Source organism: Calonectris borealis, chromosome W (genome assembly GCF_964195595.1).
Source record: "Calonectris borealis chromosome W, bCalBor7.hap1.2, whole genome shotgun sequence".
Taxonomy (NCBI): Eukaryota; Metazoa; Chordata; class Aves; order Procellariiformes; family Procellariidae; genus Calonectris; species Calonectris borealis.
This window is the reverse complement of record NC_134351.1, coordinates 40070590-40089636: the sequence shown is the minus strand read 5'-3', so window position 1 is coordinate 40089636 and position 19047 is coordinate 40070590. Positions and strand designations below refer to the sequence as shown.

At 43.4% G+C, this 19047-nt stretch overlaps 1 protein-coding gene across 1 annotated transcript in view; it reads right to left on the bottom strand.

Moving 5' to 3' along the window:
• Positions 1-13811: 13811 nt before the first annotated feature.
• Positions 13812-19047, bottom strand: part of LOC142074848 (synaptic vesicle glycoprotein 2C-like) — a 139736-nt gene continuing 134500 nt past the window's right edge. The window contains exon 12 of the mRNA XM_075135749.1: positions 13812-13995. Coding sequence (XP_074991850.1) covers positions 13812-13995 — 184 coding nt within the window. The remainder of the gene's footprint in view (positions 13996-19047) is intronic.

Genomic DNA, 19047 nt, shown 5'->3' with positions numbered 1-19047 from the left:
CACACACAGCAGTAAAGAAAACAAACAAACAAAGAAACAGAGAGGTCGGGACCATTGCCAAGATCTTGTAGATTTGGAAGTAAGCATGTATAAATAGGGATTCGACTTCAAAGTATCGCATTACCGTATATACAATATGTACATGTTTCCTTGCATTAAGAAATGGAGACTGTCAGAAATGGTTATGATTTTCTTGACAACATATGCACACCAACACACCTACGCTTTTGTACACTAAAGACAGTTTGAATAATTATACTCCTAGTTGGCTCAAACCAGTTGGCAATTTGAGTGGAAGTTTAGTAGGAGTGGGCCCATGTGAACCTCATGAGGTTCAACAAGGCCAAGTGCAAGGTCCTGCACCTGGGTCGGGGCAACCCCTGGTATCAATACAGGCTGGGGGATGAAGGGATTGAGAGCAGCTCTGCGGACAAGGACTTGGGGGTACTGGTGGATGAAAAGCTGGACATGAGCCGACAATGTGCGTTCGCAGCCCAGAAGGCCAACCGTATCCTGGGCTGCATCAAAAGAAGCGTGGCCAGCAGGTCGAGGGAAGTGATTCTGCCCCTCTACTCTGCTCTGGTGAGACCCCACCTGGAGTACTGCGTCCAGCTCTGGAGTCCTCAGTACAAGACAGACATGGACCTGTTGGAGTGGGTCCAGAGGAGGGCCACGAAGATGATCAGGGGGATGGAACACCTCTCCTATGAGGAAAGGCCGAGAGAGTTGGGATTGTTCAGCCTGGAGAAGAGAAGGCTCTGGGGAGACCTGATTGCAGCCTCTCAATACTTAAAAGGGGCTTATAAGAAAGATGGGGACAGACTTTTTAGTAGGGCCTGTAGCGATAGGACAAGGGGGAATGGTTTTAAACTAAAAGAGGGTAGATTTAGACTAGATATAAGGAAGAAATTTTTTACGATGAGGGTGGTGAAACACTGGAACAGGTTGCCCAGAGAGGTGGTAGATGCCCCATCCCTGGAAACATTCAAGGTCAGGTTGGACAGGGCTTTGAGCAATCTGATCTAGTTGAAGATGTCCCTGCTCATTGCAGGGGGGTTGGACTAGATGACCTTTAAAGGTCCCTTCCAACCCAACTATTCTATGATTCTATGAAAATGGAAGCAGAAAATAGCTCATGAAAAACGAAGAAAGAATACACTTTTTCCTTCTGTTGCTCAGCATTAGAAGATGCTAACAAGTTTTTAAGAAAATCAGTAGCCTGACAATGCCAATAAATTACAATGAAGGCAAAGAGCTCTACTTTCAGTACCTCATCCTTGCTGCCTGACTTCTGCACATACATTATTACACTGCAAAGGAAACTGCCCACTTAAAAAAAAAAAAATCTACTTATGTACAAGTAAATTGTCACAAGGGTAAGATACAATTTAGTTGAAACAATGTTATGCAGCTGAGGGTAATACAGCAATTTTTGGGAAAGTTTTAATTGGGATTTTTAATACAACATTCTATAGAAAAAGGCTAAAATAAGCTGTCAGTTGATTTATTAGGCTTGCAGCATGGAATGCTATTTAAAACCCTTTTACTGTTTGGGAATTATTGCATTCATAGGAAAAAGCCAGGCTAAAATTATTCATGTTAAAAAAAAGGGGCTAAATGAACACATTTCAACACATTTCTCTCACATCAGCAATTCCAACATGACAGTATACACAATCATGTATTTAATATTTTTGAGAATATGGTTTCTAAGTCTTACATCCACCTGTGTTATGGGGGGGTGTATATATGCATGTATACTCACCCACACCCACATGTGTGTCTGTATACGTATTCACCTCTAACTGTGTAATACTTACTCTTTACAATCTACAGTATTATATAGCTGCAGGCTAGGATTTAAAGAAAACAGCTGCCGAAATTAAAAATAATTGAACCCTAGGCCTTAAAAACTTACTCTTCATGGTTTGCATTTATTTTGATTCCATTTCATTTTTTCTCCACCCTCTTCTTTTGAAGGATCACCTTTTAACCGGTTAAGACAGGCCTACACGAGATACACAAATGATTTCTATCACATAGCCAGTGGGGGACAGGTATATATTTACAAGGCAGACATTAAGAGGACAGAAGACATGTATTATCAGAAATACATGGTTAGAACACATGCAGCATTATCAGAGAGAAATGCTAGGTGACACTGAAACAACATATAAGACATCAGACTCTTACAGAATACTATGCTTGTGATGAGTTATGAGTGCTGTCCATTAGCAGCAAGTAGCTTCAACTTGCTTGGTCAGGACTACTGGTGAAAACTGAGTGGCAGGTGGTAGATGTCCAAAATTATAAAGAGGCTGAGCAAAAAAGCAGATCCTTAGGATCCAAGAGACATTAGGAAACATTTCTTTACTGAGAGGATGGTCAGACACTGGAACAGGCTTCCTAGAGAGGTGGTCAATGCCCTAAGCCTGTCAGTGTTTAAGAGGCATTTGGACAATGCCCTTAATAATATGCTTTAACTTTTGGTCAGCCCTGAATTGGTCAGGCAGTTGGACTAGATGATTGTTGTACATCCCTTCCAGCTGAAATATTCTATTCTAATTCCTACTGTCCAATATTTATTACCTGAAATTGCTTTGAACACTGAAGAAAAAGAATAAAAAAAAAAACAGATTCACTAAAGACCAGCCAAATCACTTTTGCTTATAACCTAAGTAACATTTATGTATAGATCTCCATAGATTAAATATTTCTGTTCCAGCCTGTGGATTGTACCTGTCTAACCAAGTACTTATAGCTTGAAATTGCATTCACTCCTTTTGTCTTCATGTGATAAATCTTTACTGCACTCAAGCCCAAACATCTTGATTGTTCAAACAGCTTTGATGCTGGCTTGGCACTAGGAAGACTCTAGCTTTAGGGTTTTTTTTAATATGTTGGAAATGTTCATGGATTTTTTTCTCTTTGTCCTTCTCTTCCATTTACTTTTTCTCCCCTTTCCTACACCCTTTTCCTTCCTTAGAACATTCACTCTAATCCCGAACCATGCAAGGTCCATGTTATTGGGCATTTTGTTCATCTTTACTAATCCCTGCTGTTGCTATATTCAAAGCACAACATAGGCTCTCATGCTGCTCACTTCACTACATCCAGACTTAATCATATACTTACGATGTGGTCAGGATTTAGGATAAGAACCAGCATTGAAATCAGTGTAATTTTACATGTAATGAGATTTTAGCGTGTTAGCCTTGAACCGGAGGCCTCAAAAGTTAAGCCTTATTTTCCTGTGGCCCATTTTCTCCACACTGGTCAGGTGGCATGAAGTATTGGCTCTGGATGTTCTTCGGAATTGCATACAGAGATGGACAGAATATACTACTTTAAGTGGACAGAGCATAGCAAGACAATGTAATATTTTACCATTGCTGTTGATATTTACTCCAAAAATGTACAGAGGCTTCAGATTTCAAAATAACAAGTACAGTATGTACAAGGAGGTGAATGCATGCTACTAATGAATGGCACAGAGAAGCAGGGCTCAAATATAATTCTCACTGGAGAAAAGAGCCTTGAAATAATATTAAGACTATGACTAGTGGACAAAAGCCACAGATGCAAAACTAAGGCCAGCATTTTGTTCTTAACCTGGAACTTGGGGAAAAATAATTCTTCCTTCTTGTTTTTTTTTTTTAAAAAAAAAACATAGTTCAGAAATTTAAGACATGTTTAAATCAAATTTAAATATCAAATATTTTATCCCAAATATTTGAACTTTTTATATTGTAAAATAAACACACTTCTGTGCTGGTTTCGGCTGGGATAGAGTTAAATTTCTTCCTAGTGCTGTGTTTTGGATTTAGTATAAGAAGAATGTTGATAACACACTGATGTTTTCAGTTGTTGCTAAGTGCCCTCCTAATCAAGGACATTCAGCTCGAGAAAAAAAAAAAAAACCAAAACAAAACAAGCGTTGGGAGGGAGCACAGCCAGGACAGCCAGCCCAGCTGGCCAACGGGGTGTTCCATACCATGTGACGTCATGCACAGTATATGAATGGTAGGCGTGATCCAGGAAGTAGCGATCCCTACTTGGTTATCGGTCAGTGCGGGTGGTGAGCAATTGCATTGCGCATCACTCGTTTTGCATATTCTATCATTATCATTATTATTTTCCCTTTTTCTGTTCTATTAAACTGTCTTTATCTCAACCCATGAGTTTTTCTCACTCTTACCCTTCCGATTCTCTCCCCCCGTCCCGCTGGGGGTGGGGGGAAAGAGTGAGCGGCTGCGTGGTATTTTGCTGCCTGCCGGGTTAAACCATCACAGTCCTTTTTTGGCACCCAACGTGGGGCTTGAAGGGTTGAGATAACGACACATTTGACCCGAATGGGTTAAAACAAATTTGTTATAAGCATTCATTATATCAGTTTAGTAGTCGCTGTTCACAATGTTGGTTTATTTACTCTCAGAGTTGTTGGATCTGTTCTGGGAGTTTTGGTATGTAGCACCTTACCGGCTGTCTATACTGCTGATTATCAGTTTGTATGTGGGGTTGGTCATATCTGGGAAATGGATTAAGGTCATTGCTTTGCTATACTGTGTGACACTGGTTTATGTCATGATAAAATTATTGGTCAGGAGACTGCACTCAGCACTGCCATCATTCCTGTTCTTCGGGAGCTATCTTATGGAAAATACTAATAATTACACTTTTTATCTCTTCACCTCGGAGGATGAATTTAGGGGGGAGACAGGATGGGACACTTTCTCCCACTTGTTCGCCTTCCCTTCCATATCATCAGAAACTCCTTTTTCTTCTAACCTCTTCATGAAGACATCCACAATATTCCCTGAGAATTTTGAATATCCTAGGGATGTTCAAACAAGCATGTTCATACTGCTATGTCTCCTGAATGTGGTTCAGGTCTTGTTTAGGGTTAAACAACTATTCAGGAATACTGTCCAGAGATCAACCCCGGCAACAGACACGGTGGCTACACAAACCCCCATGACAGGCACTGCAGCTACTAAACCCCCACGACAGGCACTGTGGCTACTCAAACCCCCAAGACAACCACTGTAGCTTCTCCAACCCCTGCGACAGGCACTATGGCTACTCAAACCCTGGCAACAGTCACTGCAGTTACTCCAACCCCCACAACAGGCGATGCGGCCACTCAAACCCCGGCAACAGTCACTGCAGTTACTCCAACCCCCACAACAGGCACTGCAGCTACCCAAACCCCAGCAACAGGCACTACAGCTGAACTAGAGGACCAACCCTTGCTGGTATCCGTTGCCCCTGTACAGAAGAGGAAATCTTGGAAGCGGAAGTCAGGTCGTTTAGAAAAGGATGATGGAAAAGCAGGGCCATCACGAGGAGGGGAGGAGGAAGAGGAAGAACTCATAAACGAGACGGAAACCACCCGATCCTTATCCCTGGGTGAATTGCGAGATATGCGGAAAGATTTCAGCCGTCGTCCAGGCGAGCATATTGTTACCTGGCTGCTCCGATGCTGGGATAAAGGGGCCAGTAGCCTGGAATTAGAGGGAAAGGAAGCCAAACAGCTGGGATCCCTTTCCAGGGAAGGGGGCATTGACAAAGCAATTGGAAAAGGGACACAGGCCCTCAGCCTCTGGAGGTGACTGCTGTCAGGCATGAAGGAAAGGTATCCCTTCAAGGAAGATGTTATATATCGCGCAGGCAAATGGACCACTATGGAGAGAGGTATCCAGTAACTGGGAGAATTAGGCATGCTGGAGGTGGTTTATAGTGACCTGGACGATGACCAAACGCCCAAAGATCCAGATGAAGTCCAGTGCAAGCGACCCATGTGGCAGAAGTTGGTACGGAGCGCACCAGCGTCGTATGCCAGTTCGTTGGCAGTACTGTGCTGGAAAGAGGAAGAAGCACCAACGGTGGATGACGTGGTTGGCAGACTCTGGGAATACGAAGAAACTGTCTCCTCCCTTGTCTCGGCTGTGGAGAAACTGTCCCGGGAGGTCCAGCAACTCAAAGAGGATATGTCCTATTCTCCACCTGTACGGAGCAGTACCTAAGCAATTAGGAGTCAGCGTTTTTCTGCTCAAGAGAGAGGATATAGAAAGTACACACCACGGGGCACCCTGTGGTTTTACCTGCGTGACCACGGAGAGGACATGAGGCAGTGGGATGGAAAACCTACCTTCACCCTAGAGGCACGGGTATGTGAGTTGCAAGGAAAAACAATCACACAAGAGGGTTCTCCCAGGAAAAATGCTGCTCCAGTTTTCAGGAAAACCCTGTCTCACGACGGTCCAGTTTCCAGTGAACAGTTCCCCAGACAGAGTAGAAGGGCTGATCTTACTTTGGATTGTAATTGTGATGAAGAAATTCTGGACTCGCGTTTGCAAGAAGTGAGAAACGGATACTATGACCAGAACTAGAGGGGCCCTGCCTCCAGCCAGGTGGAGGAAAGGGACACCCGGGTTTACTGGACTGTGTGGATTCGATGGCCTGGCACATCAGAGCCACAGGAGTAGAAGGCTCTCATAGACACCGGGGCAAAGTGTACCCTGATGCCATCAAGCTATAAAGGGGCAGAACCCATTTGTATTTCTGGAGTGACAGGGGGATCCCAAGAGTTAACTGTATTGGAGGCCGAAGTGAGCCTAACTGGGAATAAGTGGCAGAAGCACCCCAGGAAATGAAACAGCTGTCTACCTTGCCCCGTCTCTCGGAGGACCCTTCTGTTGTGGAGTTGCTGAAGGTTGAAGAACAGCAGGTACCAATCGCTACCACAACGGTGCACCGGCGGCAATATCGCACCAACCAAGAATCCCTGATTCCCATCCATGAGCTGATTCGTCAACTGGAGAGCCAAGGAGTCATCAGGAAGACTTGCTCACCCTTTAACAGTCCCATATGGCCAGTGTGAAAGTCCAATGGAGAGTGGAGACTAACAGTAGACTATCGTGGCCTGAACGAAGTCACGCCGCCACTGAGTGCTGCCGTGCCAGACATGCTAGAACTCCAATACGAACTGGAGTCAAAGGCAGCCAAGTGGTACGCCACAAATGATATCACTAATGCGTTCTTCTCAATCGCTTTGGCGGCAGAGTGCAGGCCACAGTTTGCTTTCACTTGGAGGGGCGTCCAGTACACCTGGAACCGACTGCCCCAGGGGTGGAAACACAGCCCTACCATTTGCCATGGACTGATCCACACCGCACTGGAACAGGGTGAGGCTCCGGAACACCTGCAATACATTGATCATAGAATCATAGAATCATACAGGTTGGAAAAGACCTCTAAGATCATCGTGTCCAACCGTCAACCCAACACCACCATGCCCACTACACCATGTCCCTAAGGGCCTCATCTACACGTCTTTTAAATACCTCCAGGGATGGTGACTCCACCACTTCCCTGGGCAGCCTGTTCCAAGGCCTGACCACTCTTTCAGTAAAGAAATTTCTCCTAATGTCCAATCTAAACCTTCCTTGGCGCAACTTGAGGCCATTTCCTCTTGTCCTATCGCTAGTTACTTGGGAGAAGAGACCAACACCCACCTCGCTACAACCTCCTTTCAGGTAGTTGTAGAGCGCGATGAGGTCTCCCCTCAGCCTCCTCTTCTCCAGGCTAAACAACCCCAGTTCCCTCAGCCGCTCCTCATAAGACTTGTGCTCCAGGCCCTTCACCAGCTTCGTTGCCCTCCTCTGGACGCGCTCCAGCACCTCCATGTCCTTCTTGTAGTGAGGGGCCCAAAACGGAACACAGTATTCGAGGTGCGGCCTCACCAGTGCCGAGTACAGGGGCACGATCACCTCCCTGCTCCTGCTGGCCACACTATTTCTGATACAGGCCAGGATGCCGTTGGCCTTCTTGGCCACCTGAGCACACTGCCGGCTCATGTTCAGCCGGCTGTCAACCAGCACCCCCAGGTCCTTTTCCTCTGGGCAGCTTTCCAGCCACTCTTCCCCAAGCCTGTAGCGTTGCCTGGGGTTGTTGTGGCCGAAGTGCAGGACCCGGCACTTGGCCTTGTTGAATCTCATACAATTGGCCTCGGCCCATCGATCCAGCCTGTCCAGGTCCCTCTGCAGAGCCTTCCTACCCTCCAGCAGATCAACACTCCCGCCCAACTTGGTGTCGTCTGCAAACTTACTGAGGGAGCACTCGATCCCCTCGTCCAGATCATTGATGAAGATATTGAACAGGACCGGCCCCAGTACTGAGCCCTGGGGAACACTGCTCGTGACCGGCCGCCAACTGGATTTAACTCCGTTGACCACAACTCTCTGGGCTCGGCCGTCCAGCCAGTTTTTTACCCAGCGAAGAGTGCACCTGTCTAGGCCGTGAGCCGCCAGCTTCTCTAGGAGAATGCTGTGGGAGACAGTGTCAAAGGCCTTACTGAAGTCCAAGTAGACCACATCCACTGCCTTTCCCTCATCCACTAGGCGGGTCACCTGGTCATAGAAGGAGATCAGGTTGGTCAAGCAGGACCTGCCTTCCATGAACCCGTGCTGGCTGGGCCTGATCCCCTGGTTGTCCCGGACATGGCTCGTGAGCGCCCTCAAAATGAACCGCTCCATGATCTTCCCCGGCAAGATGATGACCATCATTGTATGGGGCAACACAGCAGAAGAAGTTTTTGAGAAAGGGGAGAGAATAGTCCAAATCCTTCTGAAGGCCGGTTTTGCCATAAAACAAAGTAAGGTCAAGGGACCTGCACAGGAGATCCAGTTTTTAGGAATAAAATGGCAAGATGGACGTCGTCAGATCCCAATGGATGTGATCAACAAAATAACAGCCATGTCCCCACCGACTAGCAAAAAGGAAACACAAGCTTTCTTAGGCGTTGTGGGTTTTTGGAGAATGCATATTCCAGATTACAGTCAGATCGTAAGCCCTCTCTATCAACTGACTCAGAAGAAAAACAATTTCAAATGGGGCCCTGAGCAACGACAAGCCTTTGAACAAATTAAACGGGAGATAGTTCAGGCAGTAGCCCTTGGGCCAGTCCGGGCAGGACAAGATGTAAAGAATGTGCTCTACACCGCAGCCGGGGAGAATGGCCCTACCTGGAGCCTCTGGCAGAAAGCACCAGGGGAGACTCGAGGTCGACCCCTGGGGTTCTGGAGTCGGGGATACAGAGGATCCGAGGCCCGCTACACTCCAACTGAGAAGGAGATATTGGCAGCATATGAAGGGGTTCGAGCTGCTTCGGAAGTGGTTGGTACTGAAGCACAGCTCCTCCTGGCACCCCGACTGCCGGTGCTGGGCAGGATGTTCAAAGGGAGGGTCCCCTCTACACATCAGGCAACCGATGCTACGTGGAGTAAGTGGGTCGCCCTGATCACACAACGGGCCCGAATAGGAAACCCCAGTCGCCCAGGAATCTTGGAGGTGATCACGAACTGGCCAGAAGTCAAAGATTTTGGAATATCCCCAGAGGAGGAGGTGACACGTGCTGAAGAGGCCCCACTGTATAATAAACTACCAGAAAACGAGAAGCAATATGCCCTGTTCACTGATGGGTCCTGTCGCCTTGTGGGAAAGCATCGGAGCTGGAAAGCTGCTGTATGGAGTCCTATAGGACAAGTCGCAGAAACTGCTGAAAGAGAAGGTGAATCGAGCCAGTTTGCAGAGGTGAAAGCCATCCAGCTGGCCTTGGACATTGCTGAACGAGAGAAATGGCCAGTACTTTATCTCTATACTGACTCATGGATGGTGGCAAATGCCCTGTGGGGGTGGTTGCAGCAGTGGAAGCAGAACAAATGGCAGCACAGAGGTAAACCCATCTGGGCTGCCGCATTGTGGCAAGATATTGCTGCCCGGGTAGGGAACCTGGCTGTAAAAGTACGTCACGTAGATGCTCACGTGCCCAAGAGTCGGGCCACTGAAGAACACCAAAACAACCAGCAGGTGGACCAGGCTGCTAAGATTGAAGTGGCTCAGGTGGATCTGGACTGGCAACATAAGGGTGAATTATTTAGAGCTTGGTGGGCCAATGACGCCTTGGGCCATCAAGGAAGAGATGCAACATATAGATGGGCTCGTGATCGAGGGGTGGACTTGACCATGGACGCTATTGCACAGGTTATCCATGAATGTGAAACATGCACTGCAATCAAACAAGCCAAGCAAGTGAAGCCTCTTTGGTATGGAGGACGATGGCTGAAATATAAATATGGGGAGGCCTGGCAGATTGATTATATCACACTCCCACAAGCCCGACAGGGCAAGCGCTATGTGCTCACCATGGTGGAAGCAACCACCGGATGCCATGCCATGCCACTGCCAGGAACACCATCCTGGGCCTTGAAAAGCAAGTCCTATGGCGACATGGCACCCCAGAAAGAATTGAGTCAGACAACGGGACTCATTTCCGAAACACCCTCATAGACACCTGGGCCAAAGAGCATGGCATTGAGTGGGTCTATCACATCCCCTACCATGCACCAGCCTCCGGGAAAATCGAACAATACTACGGACTGCTAAAGACTACACTGAGGGCAATGGGTGGTGGGACATTCAAGCATTGGGATTCACATTTAGCAAAAACCACCTGGTTAGTCAACACTAGGGGATCTGTCACTCGAGCTGGCCCTGACCAGTCAAAACCCTTACGTACTGTAGAGGGGGATAAAGTCCCTGTCGTGCACATAAAAAATATGCTGGGGAAGACAGTCTGGGTTACTCCTGCCTCTGGCAAGGGAAAACCCATCCGTGGGATTGCTTTTGCCCAAGGACCTGGGTGCACTTGGTGGGTAATGCGAAAGGATGGGGAAGTCCGGTGTGTACCTCAAGGGGTTTTGATTTTGGGTGAAAATAGCCAATGAACTGAGTTGTATGATGTTAATTGTTATATGATATTGTATATCATTATTTCTATGGTTGCTATCAACAGTATAGCAGTAAAAATCACCCAGATTAATGAAGAATGAACTACCTCTGATGAAACCGAGCAAAGTGCAACGATGATAGAACCGGATGAGCGCATCAACACTGAAATGAGAACTGGCTTCAGGATGCAACAGTCCAATACCACACACCATCTCTCCTGCCCTGAAAGACTGTTATGACAGATGGAGCCCAAAGTCGTGGACTAAATGAACTCAGTGGACATTTTAGAGGGATGGCCCATAGACAAAGGGAATGATATCTCTGTGTGTGTGTGTGTGTGTATATATATATATATAGACAAGAAAGGTGGTGGTGATTAATTGGAATGTATTGAAAAATGTGAGACTTAGGCATGACGTAAATGGTATAGAATAAGGAGTGGATACTGTCCTGGTTTTGGCTGGGATAGAGTTAAATTTCTCCCTAGTGCTGTGTTTTGGATTTAGTATGAGGAGAATGTTGTTAACACACTGATGTTTTCAGTTGTTGCTAAGTACCCTGCTAGTCAAGGACATTCAGCTCAAGAAAAAAAAACCCAAAACAAAACAAGCATTGGGAGGGAGCACAGCCCGGACAGCCAGCCCAGCTGGCCAACGGGGTGTTCCATACCATGTGACATCATGCTCAGTATATGAATGGTAGGCGTGTTCCAGGAAGTAGTGATCGCTACTTGGTTATCGGTCAGTGCGGGTGGTGAGCAATTGCATTGTGCATCACTCGTTTTGCATATTCTATCATTATGATTATTATTTTCCCTTTTCTGTTCTATTAAACTGTCTTTATCTCAACCCACGAGTTTTTTCTCACTCTTACCCTTCCGATTCTCTCCCCCCGTCCCGCTGGGGGCGGGGGGAGTGAGCGAGCAGCTGCGTGGTATTTGGCTGCCTGCCAGGTTAAACCACGACAACTTCCCAAACTTTGTTTCTTACTATATCATATTTAAATTATCAACATCAAAAAAAACCCACTAGTTTTTCCGTACTCATGCTTTTTTAATTTAGCCACTTTTCTCATTTGTTAATAGCAGAAAACCACATCTTGGGCTAACATTTTGGTGTTACAATGTGTAGCACAGGCGTTTGTTAATAATTGAAAAATATAACTTCTAGTTTCAGTAAATTAAATAGTGAACTTTAAATGTAATGAATGGTCGTCTTATGTGGACTGTCTTTTACTGACTCTTTCAATACAGCTAAGACAATGACTAACACAGAATGCAGTGATAGATATTACTACCCAAATGTAAGTAGTTCACATATATGAGCAAGAAATTCATGGGCGGGGGGAAATCTTTCTTACTACATGATGACCTTATCTGAAAGCCTAATTTCTTTGGCAATGATTCAACCACCTAATAAATGTTGTCAGACATAATTAGAAAAAAATACTGATAAGTTTTCCCTTATGTTTTATACCAAGTTTTTTCTTTGAAACTTGAAACTGCAGATAGATCATCGGTTGATACAAGTTGTCTTAGCTCCACTGAAAGCAATGCCAGTTTCTGTCATCACAGGATATGCCCCCTTTGTCTGCTAGTTTTATAGATGTATCTATATTTAATTTTTAATGCTAACATTTTAAAGAGATCCCAAAACCTTTTACAGAGCAGTAGGACTGGTGGGAAACTCTTTACCGTAATCCAGAACAGTCCACAGCATATGGCTTAGAAGGAATATCTTCACCACCATTTACTCTCCATCCTTACGCTTGGTCTAATAAATACATTACTACTCCCTACAGCCTTGGCATGGCTTCTTTTTTAATGGCCTTTCAGAGAGATGTTTGAAAGTGTTAAATGGTGAGATATCTCTAGAAGTATTAAAAATCAGCTGAGTATATGTTTATATGAAGGAGTGTATAAACTCTGAAAATAATTAAGGTGGTTTTTATTATTTCTTTTCTTTGTTTTGATATTGTTTTTAAAAAATTCTTTTGAGATGTTTTAATTACATTATATTGAAATTATGACCTGACTAAATTTAGCAGATGGCATTCTACAGCCACATATTTTTATAACCATTCTATGACAAAGTAATATGTATTATAAGTGTAAATACAAAAAAAACTTTTCTGAAAACATCTTACTTTTTATATAGTTCACTGGCCTGATTCTTCCTTTATTCATACTTACAACAACATAAATACTGGTTTGCATTGATTCACTCCTGGAGTAAGACAAATTCACTCTTTAAAATGGCAAAAATATTCCAGATGCCACAAATGAGAAGAAAACAAAAAAAATTCTGGAGGACCAGCAGCAAGGAGTGTAAGTGCTTATTTTATTATTCTCTTTGCTGCTCACCCATTATGGGCTTTTCATCTCTCTACAGTAGCTGTTGCCTTCTCCTCAGCAAATATGGGGTGTAGTTGGTAATCTTTACTTTAGATTGAATCTATCTAAAAAGGTTTCCCAAGAAAGAGGCATTGCCACAAGTTTTTACCATCTAAGCACAGCCACAGAAGGTCAGTATTCTCAGTACTGATGAAGTCTATACAGTTTCCTGATTAATGCTGCATGCATTGATACATGTAAGATTAACATTCTCTGCACCAATACTGTTAATTGACTTGCATGTCTGTACTGTTACAAAAGCTCACAATGCCATGGCCACATTTAGCATGTATTTTTAAATAATATGACTGCTTGCATTTTAAATATCTAATTATCAGTATGGTTTTTACCTTCCTGGACATGTCACTGAAACTGTTTTAAGAGGTAGCTTTGCATTTTGAAGTTAAATGGTTTTAAATAGCAAAGTATGAAAAAGTAAACAAAAGTGAAATTTAAAACTTTCATATAGAGGTTTCTAAATCTGTGCCACTCCAAAGTATCTTTTGAGTTTGATTTCTGACATCTGATCACTCTACTAAGTGTTGAGAATCTGAAGCCTTTGCACCATCAGTCAGAGGAGTTGACATTTGTATGAAGGAGGAAATAAATACTAAATGGCTTTTTCCAGTTACATCAACACCTGGGTTCTTGTGTCAGGAAGCCGAAGTCCTACCAGACCTCCACATACTAGAACAGTAGAAGCAAGGAGAATAGGAATTGCTTTGGTGATACCAACAAGGGAACCAAATATTAAGTTTCCAAGTACAGCTGCTGCTTTGCATAGTGCATTCAAAAAGCCAAAGCCTGTTGCCCTAGAAGAGAAAACAGAATAAAGTTAAAAATGGGTGAAAGAGTAAAGGCTTTGAGACAAACCCTCAATGGGAATAAATCAGTACAGCCCCAATATCTTAAACAGAATTTATGCCAACAAGGATTCTGCACCTTTTTTTTATAATGTGAAATCAAAGCTCAGCTGCTACAGAATTTTATTAAGGCAAATTCATTCTATTGCCTCAGGGACCAAAATGTGAAATGAATGACTGAATAGGTAACTTTGCACCTCTACACTAGAACAAAGGACTTGCAAATGGAAATTCAGTAACATTTAAAGTGTTGGATTGGGAGACAGGAGGTGGGGAATCTTTTGAGAGCTACTTTATTCTGATGACTTCCTTCCCAAATCACAAAAGGATGATCATCTTGGGGTACTGAATAGAAATGGATTTCTTACAGGTGGTATACATGTTCAACCAGTGCTTTCTCAAAAGGCTAATTAGACCTCCAACAATAATGAATGGCTGTCTCTTAGGGGTAAAGAGAACGGGGCATAAAAAAAAACCCTGCTTGGTGCAGAAGAGACATCTGAGAAACTTTAGAGAGAAGGGAAAGGAAATAGATTGCCAACAGAAAATATGACACTGGTAACTCAGAGGGGCTTTTGCATTGCAGAGGCATGATTTTAGTAATCTGGATTTAGTATTTTAGATATTTGGTAACCTGTGTGTAGATGTATTATGCAAACTGCTATCATTTTAATAAATTGTTTTGACATGACTGTATGATTCATAGTTGCAGGAATAACCTTGTCCTAACAAAAGCGTCTTAAAAATATCTGTACAATAGTAGAAACTCTATCATTTCTCAAATCTCTTAGAAGCGAGAGAAGGACTACGCGGAGCTCACACTGTGCTCACTGGGACAAAATAATAAGAATCAGGAGGATAAAAACTTCTTTTCAGAACAAAATGTTTCTTTCTTGTTAATATTAAGTACTGCCATTAGAAGGAAAAAGCCTCCAGTCTAAACAGCAGGGATTAACAGAAATACTAATGGACTGAGTGACTAAAAAGAGCCCTAGTTATTGGATTGAGGTACATGTGAGGGAAAGGAAGAAGTCCTGTGCTCAGATGCAGCCTGAATTCCTAAGAAGTAAGTTTGAGGAACTTCTACTGGAGATCCTAAAGAACAGCCCAGAGAATCAACTTGAAGTAAGCAGACTTGATCCCAACTGAGATCAAGGATATAAACTCTCATGGTTCTTCACAGAACTATTTTTTGATTCTGAAAACAGCAAACCATGGCATCAAGGGAGAAGAGATCCTCTCCCTCAAGCAACCAACAGACATGTCCACAGCCCAGAGTGTCACTAGTTCACCTACACTGCTCTTCTGCAAATCTGGTCACTGGATCTCAATAGTGTCGATCAGTCAGGCCCTTCAGTGTCCTACATCCAAGTCTTATACCGGTGGGAGAGGTAAAAGCTTCTGTCTAGTACAGTTGATGGGGATACAGGTGTTTTCAGCACTGTCCATGCCCTGACTGTATCTGACATGCTGTGCTTCAGAATTATACTAGTCCTGGTATAATTGAGGACCCTGCACCAAAAGAATGATGAAGGTAGGTCTAGATCTTTCTGGCATATTTCTAAAGGGCTCAAGTTTGCTCCAAGAAGCTGAACTCTAGTTAACCCACAGAGTCAACTTCAGAATCTGAACAAGATTCAGAAATGTGCTAATTTGAAGTAACGGTACTTTGACTGTCAAATTCTTGAATCAGTTAACAATGTTTGCAGGACAGAATTAAGTCATGGAACATACTAGTTAATATACCTTCAAAAAGGTTTTTTTTTCTGTTAATGTTAAATATTAATTTGTCCATGGTTGCAGACCAAAGTCAACCCTCTGTCTAAAACCTTTCTTATGGAAGTAAAATCATAAGAGTCGATACTTACTGTTCCAGTGTCAGCTTGTCGTGGTTTAACCTGACAGGCAGCCAATACCACGCAGCCGCTTACTCACTCCCCCCCAGTGGGATGGGGAGAGAATCGGAAGGGTAAGAGTGAGAAGAACTCGTGGGTTGAGATAAAGACAGTTTAATAGAACAGAAAAGGGAAAATAATAATAATAATAATAATAATAATAATAGAATATACAAAAATGAGTGATGCACAATGCAATTGCTCACCACCCGCGCTGACTGATAACCAAGTAGCGATCGCTACTTCCTGGATCATGCCTACCATTCATATACTGAGCATGACGTCACATGGTATGGAATACCCCATTGGCCAGCTGGGCCAGCTGTCCTGGCTTTGCTCCCCCCCAGCGCCTGTTTTGTTTTGTTTTTTTAAGCTGAATGTCCTTGACTAGCAGGGTACTTAGCAACAACTGAAAACATCAGTGTGTTATCAACATTCTTCTCATACTAAATCCAAAACACAGCACTAGGAAGAAATTTAACTCTATCCCAGCCGAAACCAGGACACAGCTCTATGTATTATATGCCTTTTCTGTATTATATGCCTTTTCTGTATTATATGCCTTTTTGCCTGTACTCGGCACTGGTGAGGCCGCACCTCAAATACTGTGTTCCGTTTTGGGCCCCTCACTACAAGAAAGACATTGAGGTGCTGGAGTGTGTCCAAAGAAGGGCAACGAAGCTGGTGAAGGGCCTGGAGCACAAGTCTTATGAGGAGCGGCTGAGGGAACTGGGGTTGTTTAGTCTGGAGAAGAGGAGGCTGAGGGGAGACCTCATCGCGCTCTACAACTACCTGGAAGGAGGTTGTAGAGAGGTGGGTGTCAGTCTCTTCTCCCAAGTAACTAGCGATAGGAAAAGAGGAAATGGCCTCAAGTTGGGCCAGGGGAGGTTTAGATTGGACATTAGGAAAAATTTCTTCACCAAAAGGGTTATGAAGCATTGGAACAGGCTGCCCAGGGAAGTGGTTGAGTCACCATCCCTGGAGGTATTTAAAAGACGTGTAGACGTGGCACTTAGGGACATGGTTTAGTGGTGGACTTGGCAGTGTTAGGTTTACAGTTGGACTTGATGATCTTAAGGGTCTCTTCCAACCTAAATGATTCTATGAAAGTAGACTTTATCCCAAACAGGTAGGAAAAGGTTAAAGACAACACAGCTAGCCTGGAAAACAGAGTCTATCATCTGATAGGGTAATAACAGGCTGCAGCTATTTTGAACAAGTCAGGGAAAGAAGGAGAAGAAGAGTCAGAACTGTTCCAATTTCGGCCTTGTTTACACACAGAAAGTATTTCTAAAGTTATAGTGGTGACTGGCTGTGATCAATGTCTGCACATGTAAATACGATTTCTTTGGCTGCCAGTACTGATGTAAAACCAAACTTGCTCCCAAATAACAGTAACAGAAAAAACCCCAATGTTCACATAGAGGAAACACACACTTAGTCCATCAACAGCCTCGGTATATTCAGAGAGATACCAGAACTCCTCAAGGAATACATAGATCTAGCTAATGCAAATTTGGACAGATACAGTAAATCTTTGGAAAGGCAGTAGTACAAAACATGTGGATGCTTTACTTATATTCAGTGTTGTTTTATACTATGTTAGAAAAGTAAGTTGTTTCACAGATGCTATCTGCTTATACCAACTAGTTATAACAGGGGTCTGAATATATTTTTCTGAGCAATTTGGACCATTTATTTTAATGTGCTGGGCTCTACAGATAGCACATTCAGGGCTACCACTGTGATCTAGATCTATTATAGTTTATCTACCCAAGATTGCCTTATTAAGGTTTAAAGTAATTTTGTAATACAATATCTCTCATATCTGAGCAAAATTAAGGTAATTTGTTGGCATTGAAAAACCAGTTCTGCTTTGTAAAACGGACTTATTCAATTTTTCCAATTGTAAGGTGTCGTTATTAGTCTAATCCCATTAATGTTATCAAATTATTAACAGAGTAAGACAAAGTAAGCCCATTTTTATTGCCCTTGGCTGTCCTGATGATACAAAATGAATAACCCAGCAGAAGTTCAATCTTTTGATCTTAAGCAGTTTTCAGACATGTCCTTTTACCTAAAATATGCACATCATTGGCAGGAATAGTAAGATTTTTACAGGCTTAAGTAAAATGTTGTTGCGACCTGTACCTAAAAAGCATTGTCACTGTTCAACCTTCTGCCTTCATATCCTTCAACTTTAATACTGTGTTTGAATGTGACTTTGTTGTACACTAATACTCAGCACAAAGTCAATGAGCAAACTGTAGAGCTCTAGGGATACCAAATTCAGACTTGTTGGTTTATAAACATCTTAGAACAATGTTTGTGATTCAAATCAGCTAAAATCTGTATTAATTCACACCTTCATAAGTAATTCTACTGAATCCAAGGAGTAAAAATAGCCATGCAATACATATGCTGCAATAGAAATACATATACGAGCACAGTTTTCTCTTGCAGCACAAATACAATCTTTGCTACAGTGTTTCAGGAAAGTGCTAGAATGTATGGAAAGTCTGCAAATGATCAAAGATATGTAATGTGTCATCTCAGCATCACGAATGAATTAAGTGAAAAGAATCCAAAGGCATAAGGCCATTACTATATACACCAATTTCCGTTATGTTGATCACATATTGGGTAAAGCACTGGCACAAAAATGTCTTTTTGACTCCATGAGCAATCCTCATTACTGGCCAAGGGAGTTTGGTAGCAAGAATCCACACATTGTCACCTGGCTGCTCCGATGCTGGGAAAATGGGGCCAGTAGCCTGGAATTAGAGAGTAGGGAAGCCAAGCAGCTGGGATCCCTTTCTAGGGAAGGGGGCATTGACAAAGCGAATGGAAAAGGGACACAAGTCCTCAGCCTCTGGAAGAGACTCCTGTCAGGCGTGAAGAAAAGGTATCCCTTCAAGGAAGATGTTATATGTCACCCAGGCAAGTAGACTACCATGGAGAGAGGTATCCAGAACCTGAGGGAATTAGCCGTGCTGAAAGCGATTTATTGTCCTGGTTTCGGCTGGGATAGAGTTAAATTTCTTCCTAGTGCTGTGTTTCGGATTTAGTATAAGAAGAATGTTGATAACACACTGATGTTTTCAGT